This window comes from Pelobates fuscus, chromosome 5, assembly GCF_036172605.1.
Source record: "Pelobates fuscus isolate aPelFus1 chromosome 5, aPelFus1.pri, whole genome shotgun sequence".
In the NCBI taxonomy this organism is placed as follows: Eukaryota; Metazoa; Chordata; class Amphibia; order Anura; family Pelobatidae; genus Pelobates; species Pelobates fuscus.
In genome coordinates, this window is record NC_086321.1 from 174766432 (window position 1) to 174785926 (window position 19495).

At 42.0% G+C, this 19495-nt stretch overlaps 1 protein-coding gene across 1 annotated transcript in view; it reads left to right on the top strand.

Annotated features, from left to right (window-relative positions):
- The window catches only part of RASAL1 (RAS protein activator like 1), a 98254-nt gene that overhangs the window by 39379 nt on the left and 39380 nt on the right, over window positions 1-19495 (top strand). The window contains exons 3-5 of the mRNA XM_063454720.1: window positions 15452-15565; window positions 17661-17722; window positions 18007-18136. Of these exons, the coding sequence (XP_063310790.1) occupies window positions 15452-15565; window positions 17661-17722; window positions 18007-18136 (306 nt within the window). The remainder of the gene's footprint in view (window positions 1-15451; window positions 15566-17660; window positions 17723-18006; window positions 18137-19495) is intronic.

A 19495-nucleotide genomic window follows, 5' to 3' on the forward strand; every position in this document is an offset into this window, starting at 1 on the left:
CTGCAGATACCAGGTAAGAAGTCAAAACATTCAAAAGATGCAGGAATGACAATAACCAATAAGAGGGGAACAAAAAGAAGAGCTGATGTTTGTTATTTATTTCACTCTCTGACATATGAATGCATCATACTTACTGCAGTGTCTCTCATAAACATGGCTATCTGGTGAGATAATGTATGGGTTATAGTTGACCCATATGAGAGAATAGGAGGAGAGAATTCTGGGGAGGTAATATATATCAAGTAGTTAATTTGCAGGATAGCGTATCTGTTTGTGGATTTATTGACTCATGCAGTTAATTCATGTTTGCCTTTACACAAGGCTCTTGATCAAACAAAATATTTTCTTTCTTGCCCAGTGAGATATTTTGCTTTGGTTCTGTTCCAAAAACAAATCACACATATTAATGCAAGTACAGGTTGTACAGAAGTGACAGTCATGGTAATCCCTCATATTTAGCAATCCTAACGATAGGATCCCCATGTGCATCACTGGGAAACAGGAGAATAAAGGATCAGCCCGGAATAGGGATCTATGACAAGACTCTACTGGAGCACACTGCTGTTACTGGACTGCACTGGAGCAGTCACTTTGAAGTTAAAGGGAACCTTACATCCGGAAAATAACAATAGTTTTTCAGGATTATATGTACTTTTCTGTTGCTGTGATTTGTGTCCACCACCATTTGGTAGTAAAGTTTAGCTTAATAAAGATTACTTACCTTGTTTCAAAGCGCCAAGACACCTCCACTGCAGTTGCCCTCCATCTTCATCAGAATGCCTGGTAACTTCTTACGTGATGTCGTCCAATTCAATGCTTCTCATTGAGAAACAAGCTTGACAAAGACACTTTCTGGGGTCAAAACGTTGCAGTGTCTCACTTGTCTCATTTGAAGATTTGAAGATACTTGAAGTGCCAAGATCCTCTTTTTACCACTGATATGCTCTAACTATGGCATCAGTATTATTGACAAAACTCACTCAGTGGTGGACTGACCAATTGGGAACATCAGTCATGGACTAAGGGTCCACAGCAGTCAGGGGCATGGACCCACAGCTAAGGCCTGGCAGAGGAAATCATAAGATCTACTTAACTGGCCCAGCATCATTTAAGCTAGCGATGGTTGCAGAATTCACACATTCAATTTTCACTGCAGCAAGACATGGAAACCTTAAAGGGACACTATGGGGTCAGGAACACAAACATGTATTCCTGACCCTATAGGGTTAAACACACTATCTAGCCACCTTGGCTACCCTTGCCCCCCTAAATATAGTAAAAACATCTTTATTCCAGTCTGCTGCTGTTGGATCTGCCCCTGATCTGCCTTTTTGACTGACATCATCAGAAGTGATAATCATTGTCATTTCTGATGATCTTGACCAAGGAGGTGGTCCGGGGGCGGAGCCAAACACATCCCTTGCCAACCAGCATCTCCTCATAGAGATGTATTAAATCAATGCATCTCTATGAGGTAAGTTCACTGTCTCCATGCATAGGGTGGAGACACTGAATGGTAGTATTGCACAGTGTGCAGTACGTCCCCAGGGTGCAACTGTAGTAGTCATCTGAGGAGTGGCCAGTGAAGGTATCCCTAGACTGTAATGTAAAAACTGCGTTTTCTGTGAAAAGCCTAAAGGGACTCGTAATACTCACCAGAACAATTACATTAAGCTGGAGTTGTTCTGGTGGCTACAGTGTTCCGTTAACGTTCTCTCTGCCATGTCTCTTTATCAGTAAGCCAGCTATAGTGCTCTGTGTGGAATGGGAGAAGGGGGGAAAGAGTTGGATTACATCCCTTCCTTTCTCCACACACATGCAGAGAGCAGCCCACCGCATGTGTAAATTATGGATAGGTAAAGTTGAATGGGGGAGAAGACCTTATCCCTCTGCCTGGTATGACATCAGCAGGTAACTACTTAGGTTGGAAAGCCAGGACGGACAGACACGGAAGGGGGGATAGAAATGGGGGACATGAGACGGGAACTTAGGGTGGCGGAGGATAATAATTAAAACGTGAAGCATAGACAAAACCGGGGGCGTTTAGGAGAGACACTAATGGGGTGATAGGCATGGAAAGCATGAAAGACAAGAATGTGGGGTATATAAAGAAAATACTCTGTCACCATAAAATATCGAGCTGACCATCACCTATGCTCAGCAAATGATAAATTTCCTTGATGTGGAAATATTGAAAACACAGCATCACATTGGTGACACTCTTTACAGAAAGAGACAGATCACAACACTATACAGCTGGCTAGTAGTTTCCACCCACAGCATGTCAAGAGATAATTTCCAATATCTCAATATCTGAGAGTTCTTTGTTACAATAGTGATGACACTAGAAGAAATCAACAATTACAAGAGATGACAGAGTTCTTGCATGGGGTTATACTAAATAAGTCTTGTGCAGTTCTGAGCAAAAAGCAGCTGATAAAAAACACCACCATTTTAATAAAATAAAACAAGACAAAAATATTTATTTACCAATGATTTACAATACTGCTTCCTCCAACATTCAGCATCTATTTATTTAAATATTGGGACATTTTGAGCCAAGACTCATATTTACCTAAATTATAAACCAACTATTTGTTATAAATGAGATATGTTAGTGTTGACCGATCCAACACATTGCTACAACATGTCACAGAAAATTGCTAAACCTGGTTGCTACAAATGTAGAGGCCTTGTAACATGCACATCCACATAACACTAATCATATTCACATTATTCAGAATATTCTTATATGATTAGTATTTATAAAGCGCCAACAAATTCCATGGCGCTGTACAATTGGTATCACCTGCATCACTGATCATGTCATGTACATAATACCATGTACCTGTGGATTATGTTGGCAAAACTGATCTTACCCTTAAGGATCGCATCTGAGGTCACCACACAGCTATTCTTGCTCTTCTTACAGCATTCTAGGATTGGATGACTGATAAGCCAGTGGCTAAACATTTCCTCCAAGTTCAACACTGACTTCCAACATTGATTCATTGCCAAAGATCATGGGCCCTCTCCCCTAGTTGCTACAAAAAGAGACCGATTGGAAACACGTCTTGATACGGTTGTTCCCAAAGGACTTAATGAATACATTTTTACTTTTTCCGTGTTTTGGTAAATATACGGATACCATATAGATATCTCAGTCATGATCCTTATTATGATTTGCATTAATACTATTATTACTATCTAATATTTGGTTCATGTAATTTCCCTATGCAGTTCGAGAACTGAACAACCGCACGAACCAGAGACCACGCATGTGCTTGTTAAGCCCAATTGACACCTTGTAACGATTTCCACCTCAGTGTTCTAATTGATCGTCTGGGTGGCCACAGTTCGTATGAACGACCACGGGGTGGCGGCCATCTTGTTCCCGCAAACACAGGTAGCGGTGTTTGGGCGTCGAGCACATGGAACTAAAATCGGACACTGAAACTCCCAAACACCGCTGGAATTCCATAATCGCCTGCGTACGTTTCTACACAACCAGGAAGGGAACTGTTTGATGGAATCTTGCGCATGGATTAGGTGAACAAGCTACACATTGCATTATGGATTATGTTCTGTATTTTATTAGTTTTTATGTTACCGAATGGGACTTCCCTGGAAAACCTGAACCCCTGAACTGATCTGGGTGATTTTTGGATATGTTGGTCACCCATATTGATGCTATCATGGGATGTGAATTTTGTGGGGTTTTCGTGTATTTTATGTGTATTTTGGGGTATTTTATAAATTGTTATATTTTCTGTCCCTGAGAGATAATTCAATTATAAGTGTTTGCTCAGGTAACTATCTATCAGACACAGAGGATCCTGGGAAGGATTTCCGTGTAATTTTGTATTGGAAACCCCTTGCAGGGGCTTTTGCATAAAAGGCCGTGTGTGGCCTCTAATAAACAGACTACTCCCAGCATTAAGCCTTGGCTCATGTGTGGGGGGAACAGCTATACTGCTATAATCACTGCTATACCTGCTATACTCTCTTGGAGGAGAGCCCTTCCCACTGGGAGCCGGATCCTGGTCTTGGTCCAGAGAGGGAAAGGACGACAAGACCCCAGCCTAGCTGCGGCGGCTAAGGGGGGCTATAGTGCTTATGGTGTCCGGTGCGGTGCTTATGATACTCAGTGACTACTAGGAAGCGTGATTGGTAGAGGTACCCAGTCGGGGTGACAGGCAGTTCACCACAAGGAGTTCCAGAGGTTTTGTGGGTAGCTCCCGGTCAAGCACATCCGATGCCCAATGACAATCTAGATTACCCACTTACCCACAGACTCTCCACTTCAGCATTTAAAAACAAGAACACACACCACATTCACAGAGGACCTCCATTCAAATCCGCCTCCTCCATTTATACACACACCAACACTCCATACAAATTTACCCCTGTATTTATACACACAGCAACACACAAATACATCTGTGCATTCACTGATATCCAGTGCATATTCTCTGTGGCAATGTTCAACAATCACTAAATTCTGAATTGTAGAAAATACAATTTTTTTTTTTTGTGTCAATCTTTCTTTTATTAAGGCACGGATGAAGGGTACAGAATAAAGAAAGGGAAATGCATGGATTTTCACAGAGTAGGGTCAATATAGCGATAGCACCGTTAGATACATTTCCACATTATTTTTCAATGCCTCATTTTTATATTATTTTGAGAGTCGCTTAACGTACATTTATCTTAACTAAACATAAAACATGAATAAGTATTTGCATATATATAACAAGAGGAGAGCAGGCTGTTAAACATTATTGATTGATCTATATCGGAGCCACAGTATTTAGGGGTTAACAGAGGTGGCTTAGCTTAGTGGTTGTGTTTCCAGTTAAACTCATGACACTCAGGTAACCAAAGCGAAGAGTCATCAAAGTGTTATATTGGCAAGTTATCTCAATGTATGGCTATTGCCGTCTGAAGCATTACAACACGTAGGAAGGCTTAAATTAATGGTAAGGCTTAGAGTAGTGGTAATACTGGCGCGTTTGTTACGAAATGAGCCAGCTTTAAGGATAGGCACATAGTAGCTGTAGGCATAAATCCTAACTGTATTCAATTTACTAGCTAGAGTGTGTTAGTAAGACATAGCTAGATTAACTATTATCATACACGTTAGGCAGATCATACATTTCAATCTGAGTAGTAATACATAGCTCCTCGCTTGCAGTGCCTGCCAGGTAGTGCGGATAAACAGAGCTTCGTTTTATGCATGAATAGGCTTAACAACGGTTTTAGAGCAGGCAGGGTGATTTCTGACGGCGTCATTGCACCAATATTAGTGATATCGTAATGACACAAGCTTACTAAGTACGGCTGTGTGTATGAAGGATACAGCCTGATTATAATAGTGCAGGCATGGGAAACTCAATGCCGGCTTAAATTATGTAAAATGAAATACTGTAAAAGGACAGAGAAAACTGAGGCTAGCAAGAGTATGTGAATTTCAGCTGGTGTCAGGGAGAAATAAACAGTATAAACAGAATAAACAGTATAACCTTGCAGCACTAGCTATGCAGGTTGGGCATTATAATGCTTTTGAGCAGGCTTAGTCTAAAAGTGTCAGTATCGCTAGTGTAACAGGCTAGGTCGTCTGATCACATAGGTTACCAAATTTAAGCGATCAAGTCCAATGATACCGGTTGCCGTCGTCTAGAAAGCAATGTCCCGGTGTGGGTAGCCAGTAGAGGTTGCTAAATGGTATCCGCACGGACAGTACAGGCTGTGCCCAAAGGTGTTTTCGGTTGTGGGCGGCGTGGAGTGGGGCTGCGGGCCGGCAGGCCATCTGTCAGCTGATGCCCATGCTGGGGAGGCTGGCATCTCGCGCTGATCGGGTCAGCAGGGGTTTGGCAGGTTGTAGAGATGAGGAGTGAGCACCCCAGCCCCAGGCCGGTATGAAGGCCAGCACCTGCGGGCCACAGACACTGGATCTCGCAGTTGATGTTCCCCTCGAGAGCACCATCTTGCGAGGTCTGCCTTTGCTCCGCTTGGGTGTTTGTGTCTGTGTTGTCTTGTGCTGGAGGGTCGTGTGGTTTGTGATGCTCTGCCAGGGTGAGGCTATGGCTGCTAGTGCAGCCGAGAACCGTGGTGGGCGACTCCGAGGTATGTATTTACCCTTTTGCAGAGGAGCAGCTGTGCAGCCCAGCGAGGCCTGTTTCCCGCCCGGACGCCATGTTGAGGCTCGTTGCATTGCCGCAGCTGTGGACTTCAGCTGAATGGTTGGAGTCGGCTTGTGCGGTGGGTGGTTGTCCGGGTGGTTCAGAGCTGGTTGGCACATTCTGTTTTCTAGCTTGCGCCAGAAATCGTCGAAGATACGGTCTAGTCTGAACAGGATATCATATTTGTCTTCTGGGTTGCCGGGGGCACCCGCGGCGTCCGCCATTTTGGGCATGTCGCCGTAGTTTGCAGGAGTTGGTATGGCTTTCCCTCCATCTTTCACCATCTCAGGGCGTCCTCCAAGGGGTGGAACGGGATTACCCCCACCGGTCCTGGGGTGGGGGTAACGGGGCTCCAGTTCAGTGCTGGTTGCCATCGAGCGGTCCCGGCTCGGGAGATCGGCCGCCTCCCCCGTCCGGTGCATGACAGGCCGCATGTTTAGAGCTGTACTGCAGCTTCGACTCCCACACTCTATCACCCTGCAGTGGATCTCCGGTGAGTCAGGGATTGTGTAAGTCGCTTGTACCGCTCCCACTTAGGCTGAATGAGGGTTAAAACCGCAGTTTTGGCTCGTGGAGGAGAGGAGCTCAAGCAAAGCACGTCTCTCCTCCATGACAGTCAGGCCCCGCCCCAGAAAATACAATTTTGAATTGCAAAATGTAATTTAAAATAACAGATCTGGGGGTGTGGCTGATCGAGCTGCAGGCAAGACATGTTTGAAAGGAGCTCCGCTAAAGAAACCACAAAAAAGTTGTCTAATCACCCTTAAAATCGCTCCAAAAACAAAGAAAAACGGAAACCCCCACCCAGACAACATAATGGGGCGTAAAAATAAGAAACCCCAAATGCAGGTGATTTGTCAAATGCCCGACATCAGGCTCTCATTTGAAAGGCCTACCCCGTGGGCATCTCCTAAAATGGCGCCGGAACACATGAGACAGAGCAACATACCGGGACTGGCCCTGCAAGCGGTAACAACAGCGAGTCAGGATCCGACGAGGACTCCTCACCGGCTTCCAAACGGGACATAAAGAACCTGTTGCTGGAAATGAGACAAGTGTGGAAGGCGGACCTACGTGCAACACAAGCCGAGCTGGGAACCCTGCGCACACGGATTGTGGACGGGAAAGCCAGAGAAGGAGCCAGGGACCAAAAGCTACAAACCGCACAGAAAGAGATCCAGGAACTTACCCACCGAGTCCAGACACTTGCCAGAAGTGTGACGGTGATGGAGTCCAGACATAGAAGGAAAAACATACGCCTTCGAGGAGTGCCAGAAAGAATATCGGGAGAAGACCTCCTGCCCTTCCTACACCGCTTACTGCACCACATGGGAGCCACAAGGGGTGCTGGCACTTGGTGCTTCCTCTGGAGCAGCATTCCGGATCCAAAAGGCGGCAGCTGCTCCAGAGGAAGCACCAAGAGACATTATTGCTGTCACTAGGGACATTACAGCTAGGTCCACCATAATGTCCCGTTCCAGAGAGATTAAAAGTATCAGCAATATCAACAATAGCTATAGGGGGGCGGGGCCTGTCATCGCACCAGAGCGAACGCCATTACCGTGAGCTCCGGCACAGAAGAACCCAATCCGCCGAAATCCGTGAACATCTTCCACACACACAGGCTGGAAACGCCGGGAACAGCTGCAGCATCTACCGCCGATACCGCAGATGCCCTTCTTTGCCGCACCGGGCGCGAAAATCCGAACCCGCGGCGCCAAGGCCTACCGCGCGGGCGGCCTGCCGGGAGAACTTGCCAGACAAACCAGAGGCTGGGACATACAGGAATACCTGGGCCTCCGAGAGGAAGGTGAGATGGGGCGCAAAACACAAAAGCTGCAAACACAAACCCCCAAACAGCACCAGGACATTAGCCACATGCTGTCTACTCACCCCTTACAACAGACCCTACCGCCACGGCCGGTCTCCCCTGAGTCCTCGGCTGATGAGACTCTCTTAGACAGCTCACCCTCAAGCCCACACCCTGCGCCAACAGACACGGCAGGGGATCACGGCCCAGCCTCTAAAAGAGACATACAAAACATGCTAGCAGGCCTACAAAGTAACTTGAAACAGATGTGGAAGGCAGACCTAGCAGCTTTGACCACCACAGTACAAGCAGTGGAAGCGCGCTCCCAAGCTAATGAGACAGGTCTCGCAGGCCTAACGCAGGACTACCGTACCTTGAGTGCCCAAGTCCAACAAATCCACACCACACAGGCCACAATGGCCAGACAGCTCAATATAATGGACGACAGGGGCAGGAGGAAAAACATAAAAATAAGGGGGATCCCTGAGACGCTTCCCTTAGAAGAATTGCCTCACTACATCAGGCGCCTAGTGGGCTCCGCCCTGACGGCGAAACAGGCCAAACAATTCCTATTTGACGGGGTGTACAGAATTGCCAAGTCTCCACAGGCACCTACCCTGGCGCCACGCGACCTCATCCTCAGATGCTGCTCGATGACAGACAAGCTGGGACTCATGGCCGCTTTCCGGGGAAAAACCCCATATGACTTTGAAACAAGCCAAATATCCCTTTTCAGGATCTGAGCAGGGACACTCTCCTTTGGCGCAAATCAATGCAGCCACTCACCACACAACTGTGGAACGCAGGAATCACCTATAGATGGGCAACACCAAAAACCCTCTGGGTCTCTAAGGAAGGACAAAACTATAAGGCCTCAGATCCCAAAGAGGGCCCGGCCCTGTTGGCCGCATTAGGCCTAGTTAACCAACTTGAAGCTACCACCACCCGCCCTCGAACTACGCTCATGGAAGACACAGACGTCCCCACGCCCAAAGGGAAACGAGGCAACGCGACATGACCACAAGCCTACTGCCACACAGTTCTGTTTTACTACTGGGACACTTTATGTTCGGTTATGTTATGTTACTATTTTTCTCTTTTTTTTTTTGCCTAGCCTTCATATACTGATAGCTGAGCATGTCTCACACAAGTCAATTACCTTACCTTACCCACCAAGCGGGTAGGAAATGACGGCCATACCCAGGGAGTGGGTCTATGTGCTCTGGTGCACGATATTGCACCCCCCTTGGCCCCAAGGTACAGGGGCGCTACACTCCATGGAGCCTCCTTACGTGAGCCTAATACTGGTCTGCCCTCACACGTCTTTGCATCCTGCAAATCACAAAGTTGGACCACAACCGCTCACACAGGCCCCACTTCACACAGACTATAGAGACTAGGTTTAACCCACATATAACAAATGTCACAGATGATAGCATACCACCCAGCCCAAGCACACCTCACACCTACTTACGAGACATAAGGCAGCGCAAACCTCAGCGACTTACTACTAGACACAGAGGGCTGATCGCTCTCACAACCTTGGGGGTCCAACCTTATCAGGCTATTAAGGGGACGCCAGGTTTAACAACCGAGGACATCCCAGAACTCAATCCTGTCCACCTAGTCTAAACAAAAGCTGGCCCCTACAACGCTGCGCACGACCTTAAAGGGTTATAAACCCTTAATACCAACCTACTACAACCCGTTAAGACCTATCTGACCTTTACTTATATATAAAACGGTGCAACATATATGGACGCATACCAGATTTGAATGTTGAAATGTTGTATATCTTGACACGGCTGTTGTGGCCATACCAATCACATGTATTCTATATTGCACTGAAAAATAAAGAATAAAAAAAAATAAAAAAAAAATACAATAGCTATATACGGGGATCTCCCGTTTGCCGCGCTAATGGCAAAGAGGCACCTCACACCAGTGGCAAAACAACTGAGGGAGGCAGAGATCAAATATTGGTGGGGAGCAGAAGGATACTTAGTGGCCCAGAGGGAAGGGGAAACATTTACACTAACCCCCCAGGGAGACCAAGCGGCATTTCTCAGAAGCCTGCAGGTAATCGGGAGGGACCCAAAGCGAGCCCAAAGAGCCAAAACTGGCGCACACCGCTAAACCCCCACACACTGCATACCTAAGGCCATCACTCGGCCATTACAAGTCCCCCACTAGGCCCACGCAAGCCTTGGGGAGACTGCCCGCATGACATTGCCATGCTAGTCCAGACAGGAGAATTTAAGACCCCTTATGACCAGAGGACAAGCAAATGATACACAGCTTAATAACAGGGAACACTCAGAGGTTATGTATTTAGTTAAAATATAGTTACCAATTTACCACAGCTGCACGAGTGGGCATCAGCACCTAGTTAACATATGAAAGAAAGGGCGACCCCAAGTCCAGGGCAGCCTACACGCACACTGGCCCACGGGAGGGCCCCCACAAGAAGCAGCCCCAAATGCTGTACAATAAAGATGTACCTACACAGATAGCCTGGAATAAGACATTGTTGAACCGTTGTCTTTCACATGATATTTCTCTCATAAATTGTTGAAGTGTGTTTTGTGTGAGAAAACTCAATAAAATACAAATTAAATTAAATAAATAACAGATCTGAAGATAAATTTAATTTTAGATACCGTTAGAGCTTGGCCGTTATAGCCTCAATTATTTTATTTGGATTTTAATTTGCTACAATTTGCAGTTACATGAATAAACCCCAAATACTACCCCTGAATTAAAACACATTTATAAATGGCACTAATAAACCAATGTATTCACACACTTACACTACATACCCCCAAAAAAATGATGGTATTGCAAACTAATTTTTCTAGACATAAATATGCTTTTCACATTTACTGTCACTACAGACAAATAAACATATGCAGTCAAACTGCGTGCAGCATATATACAAGGATGCATATCTGCATTGACAAGGACAAACTGTAGTTGTATCCACACTGATTTTTAACATTGCAATACAAACATGGTGTCACACTATCACACTGTTATAGTAATGTTATAGCAAACTGTTATTTTATACTTGCATAATGACTGACCGGGGAGGTTCAATGTATTGGCAACAGATGGGGGGCTTCAATTTAAACAAAGTTGAAAGAATGATTGGATATTAATTTTAAATAAAGTAGGTTAGTTTGTAGGTAGATTTATGTCAAGAAAGTTTATAATGGAAAATTATTAGGTATATATGTGTAGATGTAAAATGGTATACTTGGTCAAGTTAATAAAAAACCTTCTATGTGATCAACGTGAAAGAACGACTGCCAAAGGTTGGAAAGAATTTGGATTGTTAATAAATAATAGATTGTCAACATATGATTTTTGACTGGGTGCACTAAAAATGTTCATAGGTTATTATAAAGGTTATTATAAAGGTATTGAGTGCTAGATTGAACCCTGTCCTCATAACCAAATTCTCTCAATCCACTCTATGTGATGTAAAGTAGTTGATTCATGCATCGTTCTGGCATGTGGGAATTTGGCTTAGAAAATTATGTTGGTGCAGCATTCTTCAAAAATGTTTTTGTGCAAAAACTAACAAGATCTACATTTTTTTTAAAAATACAGCGTATTAAACACTATAAACACTACTACGCTGTGTGCCCTGACACCCCATCTAATGTAATTAGTCAAACCATTTGACTTAGAGCTTCAACTGATCACTCTCAGCCAATGAGCTTAACCCTGTACATTCAGCAGACAAGAGTAAGTGGTACAAGTATAAAGATAATAGTGCAATACATTTAATATAACGATACAATATAAATTAGACAAATAAATACAGGAGGCGTCGAGGGCCTTATGCCCCTGGGATTGTACAATCTATATATTCTAAGAATTCTAGATGTAGTTTAGAGGAACGATAGTTGTAATCTTCCCAATTTTATAGTGCCACTGAGTCTGCCCACAGGACCTGCTCACCTGTCTGCTGTGGTAGAGGATGTAGTATGTCTTTTATGGGATGTCATTTATGTGTGTAGGGTATGTAGTGTGTGTTTATAGTGAAAGCAGTGTGTGTGTTTATATTGGATACTATGTGTATGTATAGAGGATAAAGTGTATGTGTGTGTATAGAGGATGCAATGTTGTGTTATGGTGGAGTGTGTGTGTGTATATAGAGGATGCAATGTTTTGTTATAGTGGATAGTGTGTGTGTGGTGTGTGGTGTATAGAGGATGCAATGTTTTATCATAGTGGATAGTGTGTGTGTGTGTGGTGTATAGAGGATGCAGTGTGCATACCTTCCAACTTTTTAAATGCAATTGGATAAATGCTTGCAAAAACATAACATACAGGGATATAATTTCTAATTAGTGGGGTAATAGCTGCTTGATCCAAGGAGATATCTGACTGCCATTTTGGGGTCAAGAAGGATTTTTTTCCTATTTTGTTGCAAAATTGGAAGTGCTTCAGATTAGGTTTATTGCCTTCCTTTGTATCAACAGCAAAAACATATGTGAGGAAGGCTGAACTTGATGGTAGTTTTTCAGCTATGTAACTTTTTCAATGCACAAAGTGGGACACTTCTAAGGGTGTGGACTTGGGCAGTGCTCGAAGGCGTGCGCACGGGGCGTGCCGGGTGTGTCTGGGCACACCCTTATCCCCGCGGCCCCTCCATGTAAGGGTGCTGTGTGTGTGAGGGCGTTGTGTGTGTGTGAGGGTGCTGTGTGTGTGACGGTGCTGTTAGTGTGTGTATTGTGTGTGTATGTGTAATGGTGCTGTGTGTGTGAGGATGCTGTTTGTGTGTATTTGTCCATAAAATGAGTGCCATCAATTGGGTAATAATAACATCTATTACTATTCATCTGCCAATTTGGTTAATTCCGCTGAAAAACGCTTTGAGTCCCACTGGGAGAAAGGCGCTATATAAATACTAGTTATTATTATTATTAATATTATTACGACTAATGAAGGGAAGGAATTTAATACTAAACAAGTTGGCTTTTCCTTCACAGCGACAGCGCTGTCTGCAAGAGAAGAAGCTGATTATCAGCAGTGTGTGCCGAGAATGAACGTATGTTTTGCACAGGACTCACAGTCAGTCCGGAACAGAATCATGTATGCTTCTTCTAAAAGCAGTAGTGGTCATGGTGGTGGAAGCAATATTTTCATGTTTATAGTGTCTGGAGTGGTCATTCATTTTAAAAGTACTACGCTAGATCACATAGATCACATTTTTATCCTCCATTACTCCTCTCTGGTTGATCACTGATTTTGGTCACATAATCTCTTTACAGCATAGATAAAATACACTTCATATTTAACAGAAATCAGCTTCCATGATGAACAGCATTGACACTTAGCAGTGAAACTGGCTAATTCTAGTGCTGCCTATCGTTAAAATTGTCATCAATTTTTTTTTTTTTTTTATGAAGTTGCACACACCTGAAACTTGCACATAATTGTGTATTACTCTTTTGCTATCCTTTAGTGAATTTAAATATTGGAGTTTTAAAGCCTTTCGAAAATAAATCAACTGAGTTGATATTTTAGATTCAATAATCTTTGCTGTGACCCTTCAACCTCCAAATATGATGTTTGGCGTGTATAGATTGTCCTCCAAATTCTACAATACACACCTTTTTTCTACATTTGCACTTGGGGGAACCCGGCAAAATTTAAGTTCTGATGTTACACCTTTGTATTACCCCCTCGCTCATCATCATCTCTGTCATATAGAATTTCAGTATTTTCACAATTAGGTGGACATAACATCTCACTGCTCTGCTTTTTCTTTCCTGGCCTGGATGCCACGGGGCTACGTGGAGGTGTTTTATCCTGTGTGTGTATTTAGAGAGGGGGAGGTGTGATGTGTGACTGCCCCCCTTCTCTGATGTGTGCTTTTCACAGCATCCCTTCATCCTGTTTCCATGGAGACAGGATAGATTTATAGTCCTTCCTAAGCCTGTAACCAAGCATGGAATAAAGCCTTGTAATACACATGGGACCCATTGCACCCTTGATATGTCTGCACATCAAAGGGAGAGGAGGGGGTTTATTGAAGAGGACTATTTAACCCTTGAGTGCATTTCCATTACAGGTCTCCAGACAGCATTGATAACAACAACATGGGTAGTATGATTAGCATCCAACTGCTAGGATGAGTTATACAGTGGGTTACAGAAATCCCCTACATGATTGATGTTCCTATCTTGCTTTAAAGTTTTTTTTTTCATATATAGAGAAGCTTACATAGATATGTATATATATATATATATATATATATATATATATATATATATATATATATATATATATATATATATATATATATGAAAAACAGATTACTGGACTAATACGGCTACAATCTCTACTTGAACTATATATATGAATAGAAAGCTTGGCACTCACCTCTAATTTGAAAAATAAATGCATAAAATACCATGGTGCAAATCCGCGTAATCTTAATAGTCCAACAAATTAGGGTGCACTCCAAGGGATTTTGTGTAATATTATTTTACTTAAATATAAATATATATTCAAAACTTTTTGTACCTACCTTCTACAAAGAAAACGTCAAGTGTAGTGGAAAAATATTTGACTACAAAATTAATTACGTTAAATACCTCTAGTATGCCTATATATTTCTTTAATATAAAAGCTCTAAATACATACTAAAACTTCATTAAAATATTAGAATTGTAGCTAGTAATATTTGACCCACAATAGCAAGCATTTAATGAATGGTAAAAGTTGAGTGTGAGTTTTACTGGCAACCAGGACGTGAAATTTTCTGTGAAATGAAAAGTGGGACACTTTGGTATTCACAAGTTATACATGAATGTTGTGGCTCTGTGCTCATCACTCAAGAATGTTGGGCAAGGTTATACTCCTAGCAGCTCATTAACAAGCTCACAAACAATACTGTTTACTAGACAAATGTGCTATTATTTGAGTCAAGACAGCTACAAGCTATATATTACTATTATTGTGTATATAAACAGTACATATTCCTCCTCGCTGCAAAACTGGGGAAAACCAGAAAATATGATATAGATAAACCAGTAAAAAAGCTTAAAATCTTGCCATTACAGCACATTTACTAAAAGAGCTCAGTAAGATGCCTTGTAAGTTATAATCTAAAGGTTATAATGGGTTGTTATAAATGCCAGATCATGGGTTGAAATGCCACATTGCACATGGTTCTTTAACACTGTATAATACTGACACTAGAGACTCAATCGCAATGACATGTATTGCTGCAATGTACCATGATACACATATCACAGCTGCCTAATTCTGAGGGTGAAATCTTATATAAGTACTCACTCCATGTGCTTTGAGTCATGAATCTATCAATATTAAGTGTAAATCTAGATCATTACTTAACAAAGTTGCCAAAATGGCCTCTTTAGAGTGAATTCAATGGATATTCAGATTGGGTATTAAATCTTTGATGTCTTTCTCCTTGCAGCACAGCCACTGTCTGGCGGGACCTGAACCCGTTTTGGGGTGAGGAGTTCACCTTGCACCTCCCTCTTGGCTTCCATACACTGTCCTTCTATGTGATGGATGAAGACACAATTGGGTAAGCAGTGTCGGGGCATTGAGATTTATTACGCACCCTGTGGAGCTGTACATTTTTCCTGCAGAGCACATTGTGTTTGTAATTCTCTATGGGTGTCAGTGCTTTTATTTATGTCGCTAAATAAGTTCAGAACTGAATTCTGTTAAACTACTCGGGGAAAAATTAGAATCCACAAACACTCCTCAGCAGCAAGAATGACTAGGCCTCTTTTCAGAACATTACCGTACTCATTGTCAGGGCAATAAAATGGTAAAAACAAAATAAATGTAGGTGTGCTCAATTAATAAATTACCGTAATATCTTAAAAATGTGTTCTTATTATTGTCAATCAAAAGTGCAAACAAGCATATATATAAAAATTCACATACCGTATATAAAAAAAGACAGTCTAAAAACACGATGGTACAATAATCATAATTGGCCTCCATCCGAGAAGTGTACAGAAATAGACAAAAGGCCCAATAGGGTTCCAATAAACCACAACAACTAAAGTCCATGTACTAATTCAGATGAATTAACTAGACCTATGACAGGACCAATAAGAAGGATAACTAAATTATAACATAGTGAAATTACATAACACGTGCACAAATATTGACAGTGTCCATATATAGCACAATAATTCAGTTACACTCCTGTCACCTATTATACAAACGATAAGACTGGGCACTGGAATGAGATCCAAGGCAGATTTTATTGGGCAGAATAAAATGTTTGTGCTCAAATGAGCCATTTTCAAGCTCTTTTTAAATCTTCAGTGTTGTTGTTCTATCTTTTATACTACTGATCCTCTGAGCAGCATCACATTTTGGCTGGAAACACGGTGCCTTCCCATATATTTGTCTACTCCTGTTATCTATTGACATCATCAGTCAACTTGACTGTCTATAACCTACAACCTTTGGTGAAATCGAAAAGCACAGTTTTTTGTTTTTAACCTTGATTCTAAATCATAGCAAGTCATCTAAAATTTCTCAGAACCCCCTCCCCAAAATGAATTTATCCCTCTCTGCCCATTTGAAATGTTGAGAGGTATGGGGCGTGATTGAAAATAGGAGAATTTTAAATGTCTCTCTCCTGGTTATGTAATCATTATGATTATTATTTTGAAATGACATACACAAGCCCCTCTTAAAAAGTACATTGGGTTAAACTATAGATATGTGACAGAGGGCTGCTGAGCTAAAGTCCCCTGTGGCAATAATATAATAATATATGGTGATTAATGGCTTCTGGATTTCAATGGCAATATCAGCATCAAAAGTCAGATTAAAATAAACTTGTGATTACTGGGTCACCTTTACACGTTGTAAGGTTTTGGAATCCTTCCAAGATCTGTTAAAATGGCGACAAGTAATATAATGATCCACAAATTACACTAGTCTGCCAATACATTCATGAAAATTTCAGCTTTAAAAGGAGATATTGCACCCACAAATAAAGACACTCTGTAAGCTTTAGCAAGAGTTCCTGAGAAATATTTTCTGTTTCAGTCACAGAATGCAGAATTACAGAGTTTAATCTCCGACATATCTCAGTGATATTTTGAAATTTATTTTTACTTTCTAATGGACCATCATGAAGCCCCAATACATTATTTACCTTTGTACATTGGGCAAACAAATGTACTTAGCTGTTTCAAACATAAACAAAATGAAATTGAAGGCTGCTGTAAAGCCAGTGGTAGAGCCAATAGATTGAAGAAATGGGTGACATTAAATGTGACAGTCCATTGGCAATTTTTTTTTTTTTTGCCTGCAATGGCATCTGCAAATCTAAAGCAAAATGTGCCACTTTAACAGCATATGCCTCGATAACCTGACTGTAATCCTTAACCCCAGACGTTTTGTCTATTGTTGGACTACAATTCTCATAATTGTCTTCTATCAAACAACGGACGAGCAGTGGGTAATGTAGTCAAACAACAGCTGTAGAGTTAAGGTTGGAATGTTCTAGTGCCTACAGTTTTTGTGTTGGAGCTTCCAAGGTATTTGGTTGCATAGCATAATGTGTGTTACATAGTGTAAAATTGTGTGTAATCATTATACATCTTATGGTCAAACACTTCTGTCTTTTCCCATTGTTTCTTTGCCAGGCATGATGATGTCATCGGCAAGATTTCACTCAGCAAAGAATATATCGCATCACAACCTCGAGGTAGTTACTCATTACTTTCAAAAATATTTCAAGACTTCTGTTCAGCATAGTCATTCTGATTTTTTTTTTATTCCTCTGAGATGATTAATGTTGCCAAGAGTGTCTTCATCAGTATTTGTGTTCTTCTTTTCCATCCCCAAAAATGGTTTCTAAATCACAGCCAAATTGATGGCATCCTTCCGTAAAATATGGATTTTTTTTTGTAAATAGAGTTGCTTAGCAGTTTACATATTGCTCCCATTATTCCTTTGGGATGATCTGACTGTGTCTGTTTGTTGCAACAGGTATAGACAGCTGGATTAACCTGAGCCGTGTAGATCCAGATGAAGAGGTCCAGGGGGAGATTTATCTTGAGTTACATATAATGCAAGACCAACATAAAAGCAACCTCCACTGTCACGTTCTAGAAGCCAGGTATACCAAGTGGCCACTGTAGCTGTTTTTTTTTTTTTTTTTAATTCTTTATTTTTGTTGTGTATGAATAAGAATAACAAGCGCTTGTCTGCAATGCCACTACAGCATTCTCCAACATTTTGAACATACAGATTTGTTAGCTGTTATATAGCATTTAGATGGAACGTACACATTTTTATATTAATAAGGCAGGCTAGGTACACGTAGGTAATTCGCATTAGTCATAATGAGTTACATCTTCGTTTGGTAACAGTAGTTTAGGGTTAACATTTCTATTGCATGTCATCGCTCATAAGTAGTTTGTATGTTAAACTATGCTTTACTAAGCTTTAGTTTGATGTGTCAGGGAAGATTACAAATGCAGTTGTATATACAGATTGACTTACTGACATATGAGTGAATAGTAAGGTAACAAGCCTAACTGACTCAGGTGTTTAAGGTAATATGATTCTAAATGTGATTTTGCCTATATGCAACCAGTGCACAATTTAGCTTATAACAATAAAAGGAAAAGATTGTGAGTAGATAAGACACATTAATAAAGACATTGTCAGACATATTCAGCTTACGGACTAAGATGTCAATATACATCCATGCACGCTGTTAAAATAAATGCCTAACTGAGAGAAACAAAAACATAAACTTAGCATATAGGGCGAATAGGGCATAGAAGCCATTAGGTTTCCGCTGGTCCACATAGCTATAATAATGAAATTGAATGCAATCAACGCATCACGCTGGTAAAATATATAAGTGAGTACAGTGTGCTAATTAATTAAGCAGGCTAATGCAGGTAAATTAAGTAAGCTATACAGATAACATCGCTGTGCTATCTGGACATAGAGTAACCTCGCTATGTATTTTAAACACAAAATTAGGTTTACTGTGAATTAAACCACTGGGAACAAGTTTCAAAATGAAAAATGAAAGAAATTAATTAAAACCATGCTCAGCTGCAGTAAAGAGTCCTCTGCAAACAACAATTAGACATGACAGCAGTATAGTTAAAAGAAACAGGTGTCCCAGTGAAACGTAAACTAGTTGTTGGACACAGGTAGCCAGTTTATATTAGGCACTCAACCAACTCCAGATCTCAAGGCCCGCTGCCTGGTGGTAGGGATCCGCTCAGCGATGTGGTGTAGCCTGCAGCTCCATGAGATGCAGGATGGCGTTGCAACCGCAAGGTCAGAGCTCCGCTGCAGTGAGGTGATTCTGATAGCGTGAGGTAATATGCTTAAGGAGCTAGGCCGTTGGCGCGTTGTGTGGGTCTCCTGGATCAGCAACCTCCCATTCGGGTGCTGTGGAGTGGCTTCCCGCCTGCGTCTCACGCTGGTAGCAAGCCTCACTGCCTCCCGGTCT